The sequence below is a fragment of the Dendropsophus ebraccatus genome, unplaced genomic scaffold (assembly GCF_027789765.1).
Source record: "Dendropsophus ebraccatus isolate aDenEbr1 unplaced genomic scaffold, aDenEbr1.pat pat_scaffold_1125_ctg1, whole genome shotgun sequence".
Lineage (NCBI taxonomy): Eukaryota > Metazoa > Chordata > Amphibia > Anura > Hylidae > Dendropsophus > Dendropsophus ebraccatus.
The window spans coordinates 35,244-52,353 of record NW_027208542.1 but is presented as its reverse complement, the minus strand read 5'-3'; the positions used below and the strand labels follow the sequence as shown (position 1 = coordinate 52,353).

The following is a 17,110-nucleotide window of genomic DNA, read 5'->3' as shown; positions in this document are numbered from 1 at the left end:
ACCCCTCCTCACCTCTCCTCACCTCTCCTCTTCTCTCCTCACCCCTTCTCACCTCTTCTCTCCTCACCTCTCCTCATCTCTCCTCACCACCTCATCTCTCCTCACCACCTCCTCTCTCCTCCTCACCTATCCTCTCCTCACCACTCCTCATCTCTCCTCCTCACCTCTCCTCATCTCTCCTCCTCATCTCTCCTCCTCACCTCTCCTCATCACCACTCCTCATCTCTCCTCCTCATCTCTCCTCCTCACCTCTCCTCATCACCACTCCTCATCTCTCCTCCTCACCACTCCTCATCTCTCCTCACCACTCCTCATCTCTCCTCCTCACCACTCCTCATCTCTCCTCCTCACCACTCCTCATCTCTCCTCCTCACCTCTCCTCCTCACCTCTCCTCATCTCTCCTCCTCATCTCTCCTCCTCACCACTCCTCATCTCTCCTCCTCACCTCTCCTCATCTCTCCTCCTCATCTCTCCTCATCTCTCCTCCTCACCACTCCTCATCTCTCCTCCTCACCACTCCTCATCTCTCCTCCTCACCTCTCCTCATCTCTCCTCCTCATCTCTCCTCCTCACCACTCCTCATCTCTCCTCCTCACCTCTCCTCATCTCTCCTCCTCACCTCTCCTCATCTCTCCTCCTCACCTCTCCTCATCACCACTCCTCATCTCTCCTCCTCACCTCTCCTCATCACCACTCCTCATCTCTCCTCCTCACCACTCCTCCTCATCTCTCCTCCTCACCACTCCTCATCTCTCCTCCTCACCTCTCCTCCTCACCACTCCTCATCTCTCCTCCTCACCTCTCCTCATCTCTCCTCCTCATCTCTCCTCCTCACCACTCCTCATCTCTCCTCCTCACCTCTCCTCATCTCTCCTCCTCACCACTCCTCATCTCTCCTCCTCACCTCTCCTCATCTCTCCTCCTCACCACTCCTCATCTCTCCTCCTCACCTCTCCTCATCTCTCCTCCTCACCACTCCTCATCTCTCCTCCTCACCACTCCTCATCTCTCCTCCTCACCACTCCTCTCCTCAGCTTCTTAAAGTCGTTGTCTCTCTCTATGTTTATAATGGTGATATAAATCCATAGGTCGGGTTTGTGTTTCTGTTCCATTCGGCCCCCGGGGTTTATTGTTTATTCCCCAGAAGCCATTCTTGAGTGATGGGAGTCTAAGAGAGCAGGTATGTAGTGTCCTCTCCTGCTGGCTGTGATGGTGTATGTAGTGTGGTAGCTGTGATGGTGTATGTAGTGTGGTAGCTGTGATGGTGTATGTAGTGTCCTCTCCTGCTGGCTGTGATGGTGTATGTAGTGTGGTAGCTGTGATGGTGTATGTAGTGTGGTAGCTGTGATGGTGTATGTAGTGTCCTCTCTTGGTAGCTGTGATGGTGTATGTAGTGTCCTCTCCTGATAGCTGTGATGGTGTATGTAGTGTCCTCTCCTCGTTGATGTGATGGTGTCTGTAGTGTCCTCTCCTGGTAACTGTGATGGTGTATGTGGTGTCCTCTCCTGGTAGCTGTGATGGTGTATGTAGTGTCCTCTCCTGGTAGCTGTGATGGTGTATGTAGTGTGGTAGCTGTGATGGTGTATGAAGTGTCCTCTCTTGGTAGCTGTGATGGTGTATGTAGTGTCCTCTCTTGGTAGCTGTGATGGTGTATGTAGTGTCCTCTCCTGATAGCTGTGATGGTGTATGTAGTGTCCTCTCCTCGTTGATGTGATGGTGTCTGTAGTGTCCTCTCCTGGTAGCTGTGATGGTGTATGTGGTGTCCTTTCCTGGTATCCTGGTAGCTGTGATGGTGTATGTAGTGTCCTCTCCTGGTAGCTGTGATGGTGTATGTAGTGACCTCTCTTGGTAGCTGTGATGGTGTATGTAGTGTCCTCTCCTGATAGCTGTGATGGTGTATGTAGTGTCCTCTCCTCGTTGATGTGATGGTGTCTGTAGTGTCCTCTCCTGGTAACTGTGATGGTGTATGTGGTGTCCTCTCCTGGTAGCTGTGATGGTGTATGTAGTGTCCTCTCCTGGTAGCTGTGATGGTGTATGTAGTGTGGTAGCTGTGATGGTGTATGAAGTGTCCTCTCTTGGTAGCTGTGATGGTGTATGTAGTGTCCTCTCTTGGTAGCTGTGATGGTGTATGTAGTGTCCTCTCCTGATAGCTGTGATGGTGTATGTAGTGTCCTCTCCTCGTTGATGTGATGGTGTCTGTAGTGTCCTCTCCTGGTAGCTGTGATGGTGTATGTAGTGTCCTCTCCTGGTGGCTGTGATGGTGTATGTAGTGTCCTCTCCTGGTAGCTCTGATGGTGTATGTAGTGTGGTAGCTGTGATGGTGTATGTGGTGTCCTCTCCTGATAGCTGTGATTGGTGTATGTAATGTCCTCTCCTGGTAGCTGTGATGGTGTATGTAGTGTCCTCTCCTCGTTGATGTGATGGTGTCTGTAGTGTCCTCTCCTGGTAGCTGTGATGGTGTATGTAGTGTCCTCCTGGTGGCTGTGATGGTGTATGTAGTGTCCTCTCCTGGTAGCTGTGATGGTGTATGTAGTGTGGTAGCTGTGATGGTGTATATGGTGTCCTCTCCTGGTTGCTGTGATGGTGTATGTAGTGGGTACTCACAGTTTTAGTGACTTTCTCTGTTTTAGGTCATTTACCCTTTGAAGGAAGTTTTCCCAGACTCGGGTGAGTGGCTTATTGTGGTGTTTTCGTTGTTGTTGTTGTTGTTGTTGTGACAAACATTTGTTTTATTTGTTTTTTATTTTTGACCTTTTATGTTGTATCTGGTTGTTTATATTATGTATATTATACTAGAAAATGTACCCGGCGCTGCCCGGGTATAAAGTGTCAGTGTGTTAATTAGATTTGTTCTAAGGTGCCCAGGAGGCCAAGCTAATGGTATTGTTTCATCTGAGTTAATCAGTGGAATTAGTGTATACCTGTAGTGCATAGTTGGAGGGGTTCTGTATACCCACAATGTATAGTTTTTAGGGGTCTCGCATATCTGTAGTGCATAGTTGGGGGCTGTATACCTATAGTGTATAGTTGAGGGAGGTCCTGTATACCTGCAGTGTACAGTTGGTGAAGGTCCTGTATACCTGTACTGTATAGTTCGGGGGTCCTGTATACCTGTAGTATATAGTTGGTGCTGTATACCTGTAATGTATAGTTGGTGGAGGTCTTGTATACCTGTAGTTTATAGTTTGAGGGTCCTGGATACCTGTAGTGTATAATTGGTGGAGGTCTTGTATACCTGTAGTATATAGTTCGGGGGTCCTGTATACCTGTAGTAAATAGTTTGAGGGTCCTGTATAACTATAGTATAGAGTTGGTGGAGGTCCTGTATACATGTAGTGTATAGTTTGGGGTCCTATATTCCTTTAGTATATAGCTGGTGGAGTTCCTGTATACCTGTAGTATATTTGGGGTCCTGTATAAGTGTAGTATATAGTTGGTGAAGGTGCTGTATACCTGTATTATAGAGTTTGTGTAGGTCCTGTATACCTGTAGTGTATGGTTTTGAGGTCCTGTATACCTGTAGTGTATAGTTTAGGGTCCTATATACCTGTAGTATATAGTTGGTGGAGTTCCTGTATACCTGTAGTGTATAGTTTGGGGTCCTGTATACCTGTAGTATATAGTTGGTGGAGGTCCTGTATACCTGAAGTATATAGTTGGTGGAGGTCCTTTATACCTGTAGTATATAGTTTTGGGGTCCTGTATACCTGTAGTGTAAAGTTTGGGGTCCTGTATACCTGTAGTATATAGTTTTGTGGAGGTCCCGTGCACTTGTAGTGTATAGTTTTGGGGTCCTGTATACCTGTAGTGTCCTGTATACCTGCAGGGTTGTATTTACCCGTATGGCAGTGTTATTCAGTCACAGTGTGTCGGTATTGGTCATGTCTGGTATGGGGGTGTTATCCAGTCACAGTATGGCGGTATTGGTCAGGTCTGGTGTGGCGATTTTATCCAGTCACGGTATGGCGGTATTGGTCAGGTCTGGTATAGAGGTGTTATCCAGTCACAGTATGGCAGTATTGGTCAGGTCTGATATGATGGTGTTATCCAGTCACAGTATGGTGGTATTGGTCAGGACTGGTGTGGCGGTGTTACCCAGTCACAGTTTGCCGGTATTGGTCAGGTCTGGTATGGCAGTGTTATCCAGTCACAGTATGGCGGTAGTGGTCAGGTCTGGTATGACAGCGTTATCCAGCACAGTATAGCGGTATTGGTCAGGTCTGGTGTGGCGGTGTTATCCATTCACAGTATGGCGGTATTGGTCAGGTCTTATATGACAGTGTTATCCAGTCACAGTATGGCGGTATTGGTCAGGTCTGGTATGACAGTGTTATCCAGTCACAGTATGGCGGTATTGGTCAGGTCTGGTGTGGCAGTGTTATCCAGTCACAGTATGGCGGTATTGGTCAGGTCTGGTGTGGCAGTGTTATCCAGTCACAGTATGGCGGTATTGGTCAGGTCTGGTGTGTCGGTGTTACCCAGTCACAGTATGACGGTATTGGTCATGTCTGGTATGGAGGTGTTTGCCAGTCACAGTAATGCGGTATTGGTCAGGTCTGGTGTGGCAGTGTTATCCAGTCACAGTATGGCGGTATTGGTCAGGTCTGGTGTGTCGGTGTTACCCAGTCACAGTATGACGGTATTGGTCAGGTATGGTATGGAGGTGTTATCCAGTCACAGTATGGCGGTATTGGTCAGGTCTGGTATGGAGGTGTTATCCAGTCACAGTATGGCGGTATTGGTCAGGTCTGGTATGGAGGTGTTATCCAGTCACAGTATGGTGGTATTGGTCAGGTCTGGCAGTGTTATCCAGTCACAGTATGGCAGTATTGGTCAGGTCTGGTGTAGCAGTGTTACCCAGTCACAGTTTGGTATACCTGTTGTGCCCTGTATATACTATGTACTGTATAGATGGAGTAGGGGGGTCCTGTATATACATGTACTGTATAGATGGAGTAGGGGGTCCTGTATATACATGTACTGTATAGATGGAGTAGGGGGTCCTGTATATACATGTACTGTATAGATGGAGTAGGGGGTCCTGTATATACATGTACTGTATAGATGGAGTAGGGGGTCCTGTATACATGTACTGTATAGATGGAGTAGGGGGTCCTGTATATACATGTACTGTATAGATGGAGTAGGGGGTCCTGTATATACATGTACTGTATAGATGGAGTAGGGGGTCCTGTATACCTGTACTGTATAGATGGAGTAGGGGGTCCTGTATACCTGTACTGTATGGATGGAGTAGGGGGTCCTGTATATACCTGTACTGTATAGATGGAGTAGGGGGCCCTGTATATACATGTACTGTATAGATGGAGTAGGGGGTCCTGTATATACATGTACTGTATAGATGGAGTAGGGGGCCCTGTATATACATGTACTGTATAGATGGAGTAGGGGGTCCTGTATACCTGTACTGTATGGATGGAGTAGGGGGTCCTGTATATACCTGTACTGTATAGATGGAGTAGGGGGTCCTGTATATACATGTACTGTATAGATGGAGTAGGGGGTCCTGTATATACATGTACTGTATAGATGGAGTAGGGGGTCCTGTATATACATGTACTGTATAGATGGAATAGGGGGTCCTGTATATATATATACTGTATAGATGGAGTAGGGGGCCCTGTATACATGTACTGTATAGATGGAGTAGGGGGTCCTGTATATACATGTCCTGTATAGATGGAGTAGGGGGTCCTGTATATACATGTACTGTATAGATGGAGTAGGGGGTCCTGTATATACATGTCCTGTATAGATGGAGTAGGGGGTCCTGTATACATGTACTGTATAGATGGAGTAGGGGGTCCTGTATACATGTACTGTATAGATGGAGTAGGGGGTCTACCAGTTATTACTGTGGATGTTGTGAGGCAGCTTCCCTAGCAACCATTGCTCCCTGTGAAAATGAAAGCAGTAATCCTATTGGTTGCTAAGGCTCCAACTGCCGTGTCTGCTGCAGCTAATTATATCACCTGTGTTTGCAGTGAGGAGATTTTCCCATTCATCTCTATGGGGCGCCTCTCTTTCCCCTCCCCCTCCCCTCCTGTACATCTGGCGGGGACGGGACCTTCGCAATAACCTTCCCGGGCACCCAATGTATCTGTGCGCCAAATTTGGGGTCAAACGGTTCAGGCGTTTGGAAGTCTATAGAGGACAGACAGACAGAAGGACAGACAGACAGACTTTGATTTTTACGATATAGATAGTACTCCTGTTATATTATATAATGTATAACAAAGGCAAAAGACGTTACTTGTAGGGGAGGATTGGAAATAAAAATAATTACTGTTAGCTATACAGAAATCTGATATACTACCTCTATTCTACATGATAGTGCCGCTGCAGTGATATGCTACCTCTATTCTACATGATAGTGCCGCTGCAGTGATATGCTACCTCTATTCTACATGATAGTGCCGCTGCAGTAATATTCTACCTCTATTCTACATGATAGCGCCGCTGCAGTGATATGCTACCTCTATTCTACATGATAGTGCCGCTGCAGTGATATTCTCCTGACCCCAAGGCAGGATAGCAGCAATCCTATGGCTGGTAGCAGAGACAGGAGAGCAGCAATCCTATGGCTAGTAGCAGAGACAGGAGAGCAGCAATCCTATGGCTGGTAGCAGAGACAGGAGAGCAGCAATCCTATGGCTGGTAGCAGAGACAGGAGAACAGAAATCCTATGTCTGGTAGCAGAGACAGGAGAGCAGCAATCCTATGGCTGGTAGCAGAGACAGGAGAGCAGCAATCCTATGGCTGGTAGCAGAGACAGGAGAACAGCAGTCCGATGGCTGGTAGCAGAGGCAGCAATCCTATGGCTGATAGCAGAGACAGGAGAGCAGCAATCCTATGGCTGGTAGCAGAGACAGGAGAGCAGCAATCCTATGGCTGGTAGCAGAGGCAGGAGAGCAGCAATCCTATGGCTGGTAGCAGAGACAGGAGAACAGAAATCCTATGTCTGGTAGCAGAGACAGGAGAGCAGCAATCCTATGGCTGGTAGCAGAGACAGGAGAGCAGCAATCCTATGGCTGGTAGCAGAGACAGGAGAGCAGCAATCCTATGGCTGGTAGCAGAGACAGCAATCCTATGGCTGGTAGCAGAGACAGCAATTATATGACTGATAGCAGAGACAGGAGAACAGAAATCCTATGTCTGGTAGCAGAGACAGGAGAGCAGCAATCTTATGGCTGGTAGCAGAGGCAGGAGAGCAGCAATCCTATGGCTGGTAGCAGAGACAGGAGAGCAGCAATCCTATGGCTGGTAGCAGAGGCAGGAGAGCAGCAATCCTATGGCTGGTAGCAGAGGCAGGAGAGCAGCAATCCTATGGCTGGTAGCAGAGACAGCAATTATATGGCTGATAGCAGAGACAGGAGAGCAGCAATCCTATGGCTGGTAGCAGAGACAGGAGAGCAGCAATCCTATGGCTGATAGCAGAGACAGGAGAGCAGCAAGCTTATGGCTAGTAGCAGAGTCAGCAATCCTATGGCTGATAGCAGAGGCAGGAGAGCAGCAATCCTATGGCTGGTAGCAGAGACAGAAGAGCAGCTAAAATCCTATGGCTGGTAGCAGAGGCAGCAATTCTATGGCTGATAGCAGAGACAGGAGAGCAGCAATCCTATGGCTGGTAGCAGAGGCAGCAATCCTATGGCTGGTAGCAGAGACAGCAATCCTATGGCTGGTAGCAGAGACAGGAGAGCAGCCATCCTATGGCTGGTAGCAGAGACAGCAATCCTAGGGCTGGTAGCAGAGGCAGGAGAGCAGCAATCCTAGGGCTGGTAGCAGAGACAGGAGAGCAGCAGTCCTATGGCTGGTAGCAGAGGCAGCAATCCTATGGCTGGTAGCAGAGGCAGCAATCCTATGGCTGGTAGCAGAGACAGGAGAGCAGCAATCCTATGGCTGGTAGCAAAGACAGAAGAGCAGCAGTCCTATTTCTGTTAGCAGAGGCAGCAATCCTATAGCTGATAGCAGAGACAGGAGAGCAGCAATCCTATGGCTGATAGCAGAGACAGGAGAGCAGCAATCCTATGGCTGGTTGCAGATTCAGCAATCCTATGGCTGGTAGCAGAGACAGGAGAGCAGCAATCCTATGGCTGGTAGTAGAGACAGGAGAGCAGCAATCCTATGGCTGGTAGCACGGACAGCAGTCCTATGGCTGATAGCAGAGACAGGAGAGCAGCAAGCCTATGGCTGGTAGAAGAGACAGGAGAGCAGCAATATTATGGCTGGTAGCAGAGATAGAAGAGCAGCAATCCTAGGGCTGATAGCAGAGGCAGGAGAGCAGCAATCCTATGGCTGGTAGCAGAGACAGAAGAGCAACAGTCCTATGGCTGGTAGCAGAGGCAGAAGTGCAGCAATCCTATGGCTGGTAGCAGAGACAGGAGAGCAGCAATCCTATGGCTGGTTGCAGATTCAGCAATCCTATGGCTGGTAGCAGAGGCAGGAGAGCAGCAATCCTATGGCTGGTAGCACGGACAGCAGTCCTATGGCTGATAGCAGAGGCAGGAGAGAAGCAATCCTATGGCTGATAGCAGAGGCAGGAGAGCAGCAATCCTATGGCTGATAGCAGAGGCAGGAGAGCAGCAATTCTATGGCTGGTAGCAGAGACAGGAGAGCAGCAATCCTATGGCTGGTAGCAGAGACAGGAGAGCAGCAATCCTATGGCTGGTAGCAGAGACAGGAGAGCAGCAATCCTATGGCTGGTAGCAGAGACAGGAGAGCAGCAATCCTATGGCTGGTAGCAGAGACAGCAATCCTATGGCTGGTAGCAGAGACAGCAATTATATGACTGATAGCAGAGACAGGAGAACAGAAATCCTATGTCTGGTAGCAGAGACAGGAGAGCAGCAATCCTATGGCTGGTAGCAGAGACAGGAGAGCAGCAATCCTATGGCTGGTAGCAGAGGCAGGAGAGCAGCAATCCTATGGCTGGTAGCAGAGGCAGGAAAGCAGCAATCCTATGGCTGGTAGCAGAGACAGCAATTATATGGCTGATAGCAGAGACAGGAGAGCAGCAATCCTATGGCTGGTAGCAGAGACAGGAGAGCAGCAATCCTATGGCTTGTAGCAGAGGCAGGAGAGCAGCAATCCTATGGCTGGTAGCAGAGACAGGAGAGCAGCAATCCTATGGCTGATAGCAGAGACAGGAGAGCAGCAAGCTTATGGCTAGTAGCAGAGTCAGCAATCCTATGGCTGATAGCAGAGGCAGGAGAGCAGCAATCCTATGGCTGGTAGCAGAGACAGGAGAGCAGCAATCCTATGGCTGGTAGCAGAGGCAGCAATCCTATGGCTGGTAGCAGAGGCAGCAATCCTATGGCTGGTAGCAGAGGCAGCAATCCTATGGCTGGTAGCAGAGGCAGCAATCCTATGGCTGGTAGCAGAGACAGGAGAGCAGCCATCCTATGGCTGGTAGCAGAGACAGCAATCCTATGGCTGGTAGCAGAGGCAGGAGAGCAGCAATCCTAGGGCTGGTAGCACAGACAGGAGAGCAGCAATCCTATGGCTGGTAGCAGAGACAGAAGAGCAGCAGTCCGATGGCTGGTAGCAGAGGCAGCAATCCTATGGCTGGTAGCAGAGACAGCAATCCTATGGCTGGTAGCAGAGACAGGAGAGCAGCCATCCTATGGCTGGTAGCAGAGACAGCAATCCTATGGCTGGTAGCAGAGGCAGGAGAGCAGCAATCCTAGGGCTGGTAGCAGAGACAGGAGAGCAGCAATCCTATGGCTGGTAGCAGAGACAGAAGAGCAGCAGTCCGATGGCTGGTAGCAGAGGCAGGAGAGCAGCAATCCTATGGCTGATAGCAGAGGCAGGAGAGCAGCAATCCTATGGCTGATAGCAGAGGCAGGAGAGCAGCAATCCTATGGCTGGTAGCAGAGACAGAAGAGCAGCAGTCCGATGGCTGGTAGCAGAGGCAGCAATCCTATGGCTGATAGCAGAGACAGGAGAGCAGCAGTCCTATGGCTGGTAGCAGAGGCAGCAATCTTATGGCTGATAGCAGAGGCAGGAGAGCAGCAATCCTATGGCTGGTAGCAGAGGCAGGAGAGCAGCAATCCTATGGCTGGTAGCAGAGACAGAAGTGCAGCAGTCCTATGGCTGGTAGCAGAGACAGGAGAGCAGTAATCCTATGGCTGATAGTAGAGACAGGAGAACAGCAATCCTATGGCTGGTAGCAGAGGCAGCAATCCTATGGCTGATAGCAGAGGCAGGAGAGCAGCAATCCTATGGCTGGTAGCAGAGACAGGAGAGCAGCAGTCCTTTTTCTGGTAGCAGAGGCAGCAATCCTATAGCTGATAGCAGAGGCAGGAGAGCAGCAATCCTATGGCTGGTAGCAGAGACAGGAGAGCAGCAGTCCTTTTTCTGGTAGCAGAGGCAGCAATCCTATGGCTGGTAGCAGAGGCAGCAATCTTATGGCTGGTAGCAGAGGCAGGAGAGCAGCAATCCTATGGCTGATAGCAGAGACAGGAGAGCAGCAATCTTATGGCTGGTAGCAGAGGCAGGAGAGCAGCAATCCTATGGCTGATAGCAGAGACAGGAGAGCAGCAATCTTATGGCTGGTAGCAGAGGCAGGAGAGCAGCAATCCTATGGCTGGTAGTAGAGACAGAAGAGCAGCAATCCTATGGCTGGTAGCAGAGGCAGCAATCCTATGGCTGGTAGTAGAGACAGAAGAGTAGCAATCTTATGGCTGGTAGCAGAGGCAGGAGAGCAGCAATCCTATGGCTGGTAGCAGAGGCAGGAGAGCAGCAGTCCTATGGCCGGTAGCAGAGACAGGAGAGCAGCAATCCTATGGCCGGTAGCAGTGGCAGGAGAGCAGCAATCCTATGGCCGGTAGCAGTGGCAGGAGAGCAGCAGTCCTATGGCCGGTAGCAGAGGCAGGAGAGCAGCAGTCCTATGGCTGATAGCAGAGGAAGGATCTCTGTATACTTCACTGATCCTGTCATGATAGCCCCGCCTGGCTATAGATAAGTTGTGACCACCCACAGCGCCCATATTGTGCACATCACTCACCTCTTGCACAACAGTTGCTCTTCTCAGCCATCAGCACTGACTTATCTCCCTGTGTGTACTACCATCTATATGACACTGATTCTCTCACCGCTCTCTTTCCTCCTCCTCTCTACCCTCAGGTCATGTGGATGATGAGCGGATCCTGAAGTCACTGGATATGTCAGGGCTGGTAAGTGGTGATAATGCACCCTATATACACACGCGCATGTACCAGTCTGTGGAAGGGTATGCCTTGTTTGAGGAATCACCTGTATGAGATGTTACACTATGGTCTCTCGTACAAGGCATGCTGTGTGCTGGTAACCTAACCCTTTGTACTTTTGTACTCCAGACATGTTTGCTGAGCAGAACGGAGGGTCTGGACCAAAGAGTGGAGTGGAAGTGGTGAGTCCTGTGTTTGTCATACATGCTCTGCTGTGTGCGGTGACTGTTACATGTTCTGTGTCATACATGCTCTGCTGTGTGCGGTGACTGTTACATGTTCTGTGTTATACATGCTCTGCTGTGTGCGGTGACTGTTACATGTTCTGTGTTATACATGCTCTGCTGTGTGCGGTGACTGTTACATGTTCTGTGTTATACATGCTCTGCTGTGTGCGGTGACTGTGCCATGTTTTATGTCATACATGCTCTGCTGTGTGCGGTGACTGTGCCATGTTCTGTGTCATACATGCTCTGCTGTGTGCGGTGACTGTGCCATGTTCTGTGTCATACATGCTCTGCTGTGTGCGGTGATTGTTACATGTTCTGTGTCATACATGCTCTGCTGTGTGCGGTGACTGTGCCATGTTCTGTGTCATACATGCTCTGCTGTGTGCGGTGACTGTTACATGTTCTGTGTCATACATGCTCTGCTGTGTGCGGTGACTGCCATGTTTTATGTCATACATGCTCTGCTGTGTGCGGTGTCTGTTACATGTTCTGTGTTATACATGCTCTGCTGTGTGCGGTGACTGTTACATGTTCTGTGTCATACATGCTCTGCTGTGTGCGGTGACTGTTACATGTTCTGTGTCAGTCACCGCACACAGCAGAGCATGTATAACACAGAACATGTAACAGTCACCGCACACAGCAGAGCATGTATGTTACATGTTCTGTGTCATACATGCTCTGCTGTGTGCGGTGACTGTTACATGTTCTGTGTTATACATGCTCTGCTGTGTGCGGTGACTGTGCCATGTTTTATGTCATACATGCTCTGCTGTGTGCGGTGACTGTGCCATGTTCTGTGTTATACATGCTCTGCTGTGTGCGGTGACTGTGCCATGTTTTATGTCATACATGCTCTGCTGTGTGCGGTGACTGCCATGTTTTATGTCATACATGCTCTGCTGTGTGCGGTGACTGTGCCATGTTCTGTGTTCCTGCAGGTCGGAGGTTCTGTCCCCTGGAGAGATGCAACGTTTGGCCTTTTCTCGTCTGTTTTATTTACAACCAAAATTTGCAGGTGAGAATGAGGACGATGCTTGTGGTAGCAGCGGGAGGGGGGGGGCTATGTGTGATATCTGGGCTCCGGTCTACGGGGGGGCTGGCTATGTGTGGTATCTAGGCTCCAGGTTGGGGGGGGGGGGTTAGGGGGGCTATGTGTGATATCTGGGCTCCGGTCTGCGGGGGGGGGGGGAGCGCGCTATGTGTGATATTTGGGCCCGGGGGGGGGGGGCTGCGGTCAGTGCGGGGGGGCTATTTGTGATATTTGGGTCGGGGGCGGGGGGGGGGGGCTATGTCTGGTATCTGGGCTCTGGTCAGCGGGGGGGGGGGGGGGGGGGATGGGACGTTGCTATGTGTGGTATCTGGGCTCCGGTCAGCGAGGCGGGGGCTATGTGTGGTATCTGGGCTCTGGTCAAGGGGGGGGGGGGGGGGGGGGGGCGCGCGCGCGCGCTATGTGTGATATCTGGGCTGTGGATGGGCGGGGCTATGTGTGATATCTGGGCTCCGGTCTGCGAGGGGGGGGGGGGGCGGTCTGGCTATGTGTGACTTCTGGGTTCCGGTCTGCAGGGGGGGGGGCTATGTGTGGTATCTAGGCTCCAGTCTGAGGGGGGTGGGGGGGGGTGTATCTAGGCTCCAGTCTGTGGGGGGGGCTATGTGTTATATCTTGGTTCCGGTCTACGGGGGGGCTGGCTATGTGTGGTATCTAGGCTCCAGGTTGGGGGGGGGGGGGCTATGTGTGATATTTTGGGGGGGGGGGGGGGGGGGCGTTCTTCTATGTCTAATATCTGGGCTTTGGTCAGGGGGGGGGGGGGGGTTTGGGTGCGGTGCTATGCGTGATATCTGGGCTCCGGTTTCCGGGGGCGGCGGTTATGTGTCACACATGGAGACAGCTCTTCTTTCTGTTACTTTGTGTCAGTGCTGGATGAGGCGAGCAGCGCGCTGAGTGAGGAGGCGGAGGTGGAGCTCTACACTCGCTGTAAACAGCTGGGAATGACCCTGATCAGCGTGGGACACCGGCGCAGCCTCCAAAAGGTGAGGGACGTGTTCGGACTGTGCATCATCCTGCAGAAACATCCACCTGTGTGTGATATATATATATATATGGTATCTGGTGTATATATATATATATATATATATATTACAGATGCTGGTAGGGCTTACTAACCCAGGCAGGACATGTTACTGTGCGGGTGACCCGGCTCTTCTCCCTGCAGCTTCATGACCTGGAGTTGAATCTTGGAACTAACGGACATTGGGACCTAAAATGCTTGAAAAGGCAGCCGACCGCAGGAGGCCAATGAGAACGGACGCCAATGACCGCCCTATCGCATCACCGCAAAGCCTTAATACTGTAATATACATCTCCACCCCAGATGTCTACTGTCTCTTACTATAGGAAACTGCATCTCAGGGCTGAAATACAGAGGGGGTAATGGCTGCTCCTGACATCACCACAGGGGGGCGCCCTGTACATACAGAGGGGGTAGTGGCTCCTCCCCCTCCTGACATCACCACAGGGGGGCGGCCTGTACATACAGAGGGGGTAGTGGCTCCTCCTCCTCCTGACATCACCACAGGGGGGCGCCCTGTACATACAGAGGGGGTAGTGGCTCCTCCTCCTCCTCCTGACATCACCACAGGGGGGCGCCCTGTACATACAGAGGGGGTAGTGGCTCCTCCTCCTCCTCCTGACATCACCACAGGGGGGCGCCCTGTACATACAGAGGGGGTAGTGGCTCCTCCCCCTCCTGACATCACTCTTAGCTTAGCGGCTTAGGGTTCTCCAGTATATTCACAATCTGATTCTGCTCAAGTGGAATTGGGAGCTGTCACATGGCCGCCATTCCCAGATGTTAGAGACGTGTTCTGCTGGAGTTGGTGGTGTATATAGTATACGGGAGAATCCACTGACTCCCATATTTCCTGCACTTTCTACAGATCGGACACACGGGCCACAGAACTGAAGAGAGTGTAAGACAGTTATCGTGGGCCCCCAGCGTTCTATGGTCTATGAGAACCTTTATACCATATTTCAGCCGCACTTTGTGTTCTTACTAAAAAAATAATTATATTAAAAGCAGACATTTCCATTTAGTTTTTCTAAATTTTCACCTGAAATCACAAAAAAAAAAAAACCATAATTTACATAAGTGAAGGTCGAAGTATCTTCAAAAATACCCTGGATGGGCCCGCGCGTGCGGTCAGGGAGGCGGGGGTGTACGGGCCGGCCTGCGCGTGCGGTCAGGGAGGCGGGGGTGTACGGGCCGTCCCGCGCGTGCGGTCAGGGAGGCGGGGGTGTACGGGCCGTCCCGCGCGTGCGGTCAGGGAGGCGGGGGTGTACGGGCCGGCCGGCGCGTGCGGTCAGGGAGGCGGGGGTGTACGTGCCGGCCGGCCGGCGCGCGCGTGCGAGCGATCAGGGAGGCGGGGGTGTACGGGCCGGCCGGGCCCGCGCGTGCGGTCAGGGAGGCGGGGGTGTACGGGCCGGCCGGCCGGCCCGCCCGCGCGTGCGGTCAGGGAGGCGGGGGTGTACGGGCCGGCCGGCCCGCCCGCGCGTGCGGTCAGGGAGGCGGGGGTGTACGGGCCGGCCAGCCCGCCCGCGCGTGCGATCAGGGAGGCGGGGGTGTACGGGCCGTCCCGCGCGTGCGGTCAGGGTGGTGGGGTGTACGGGCCCGCCCGCGCGGTCAGGAAGGGTGTATGGGTCCCCGCGTGAAGGGCCGGACTGCTACTGAAAATCAGCCCTGGCATTTCCGAGCACAGGCCCACTCGCCGTGCGGTGATAAGTTATGAGACGATGGTGTGAGTGCAGCACGGCCACATGTTGTATCATCACGGCCATAACTGGAATTACAGATAATAACACAGTAAATGGGGTCAGAAGCTTCTACTGACTAATGTCACCACATACTGACTAATACCACCGCCTACTATATTGTACCCTCATAGATGGCTCCCTCTCCCCCTATGTTGCCCCCCCTCCTTATAGATGGCCCCTTCTCTCCCCTCATAGATGGCCCATTCTCCTCTCCCCCCCTTATAGATGGCCCATTCTCCTCTCCCCCCTTATAGATGACCCCTTGTCTCCCCCCTCATAGATGGCTCTCCCCCCCCCCCCCATATAGATGGCCCCTTCTCCTCTCTCCCCCTCTCTTATAGATGGCCCCTTCTCCCACCCTTATAGATGGCCCCTTTTCCTCTCTCCACCCCTCTCTTCTCCCCCCCTGTCTTATAGATGGCCCCTTCTCCTCTCCCCCTTATAGATGGCCCCTTTTCCTCTCCCCCCTTTATAGATGGCTCCTTCTCCTCTTCCCCTCCCCCCCCCTCTCTTATAGATGGCCCCTTCTCCCCCCCCCTTATAGATTGCCCCTTCCCTCCCCCTTATAGATGGCCCCTTCTCTTCTCCCCCCTCCCTTATAGATGTCCCCTTCTCCTCTCCCCCCTTATAGGTGGCCACTTCTCCTCTCCCCCCTATAGATGGCCCATTCCCCCCATAGATGGCCCCTTCTCCTCTCCCCCCTTATAGGTGGCCCCTTCTCATCTCCCCCCTCCCTTATAGATGGCCCCTTCTCCTCTCCCCCCCTTATAGATGGCCCCTTCTCATCTCCCCCCTCCCTTATAGATGGCCCCTTCTCCTCTCCCCCCCCTTATGGATGGCCCCTTCTACCCCCCCCCTTATAGATGGCCCCTTCTCCCCCCCATAGATGGCTCCTTCTCCCCCCCCATAGATGGCTCCTTCTCCCCCCCCCTCCCTAATAGATTGCCCCTTCTGCCCTCCACCTTATAAATGGCCCCTTCTCCTCTCCTCCCCCTTTATAGATGGCCCATTCTCCTCTCCCCCCTTTATAGATGGCCCATTCTCCTCTCCCCCCTTTATAGATGGCCCCTTTTCCTCTCCCCCTTATAGATGGCCCCTTTTCCTCTCCCCCCTTTATAGATGGCTCCTCCTCCCCCCCCCTCTCTTATAGATGGCCCCTTCTCATCTCCCCCCTCCCTTATAGATGGCTCCTTCTCTCCCCCCCCCCCTCCCTATGGGGGGGAGAAGGGGCCATCTATAAGGGGGGGGGGGTAGAAGGGGCCAGCTATAAGGGAGGGGGGAGATGAGAAGGGGCCATCTATAAGGGAGGGGGGAGAGGAGAAGGGGCCATCTATAAGGGGGGAGAGGAGAAGGGGCCATCTATAAGGGGGGAGAGGAGAAGGGGCCATCTATAAAAGGGGGGAGAGGAGAAGGGGCCATCTATAAGCGGGGGGAGAGGAGAAGGGGCCATTTATAAGGTGGGGGGGCAGAAGGGGCAATCTATTAGGGAGGGGGGGAGAGAAGGAGCCATCTAATAGATTGCCCCTTCTGCCCCCCCACCTTATATAATGGCCCCTTCTCCCCTCCCCCCGCTTATAGATGGCCCCTTCTCCTCTCCTCCCCCCTTATAGATGGCCCCTTCTCCTTTCCTCCCCCCTTATAGATGGCCCCTTCTCCCCCCCCCCCCTTATAGATGGTCCCTTCTCCTCTCCCCTGCCTTATACATGGCCCCCTCTTTCTCCCCCCCCCCCCCTTATAGATGTCCCCCTCTTTCTCCCCCCCCTTATAGATGTCCCCCTCTCAACCTCCTCCTTTATAGATGGACAACCGGGCACAACAGATAAAAAAATTTAAAAAACTC

At 52.1% G+C, this 17,110-nt stretch overlaps 1 protein-coding gene across 1 annotated transcript; it reads left to right on the top strand.

Annotated features, from left to right (window-relative positions):
• The first annotated feature begins 1,094 nt into the window (after positions 1–1,094).
• LOC138774824 (lysosomal cobalamin transporter ABCD4-like) lies at positions 1,095–14,563 on the top strand. Its single transcript, XM_069955713.1, has 7 exons — positions 1,095–1,181; positions 2,632–2,668; positions 11,147–11,196; positions 11,359–11,411; positions 12,401–12,477; positions 13,375–13,490; positions 13,673–14,563. The coding sequence occupies exons 3-7, from the start codon at positions 11,185–11,187 to the stop codon at positions 13,757–13,759; spliced, it is 345 nt and encodes a 114-aa protein (XP_069811814.1). The 5' UTR covers positions 1,095–1,181; positions 2,632–2,668; positions 11,147–11,184; the 3' UTR covers positions 13,760–14,563.
• The last annotated feature ends 2,547 nt before the right edge of the window (positions 14,564–17,110 follow it).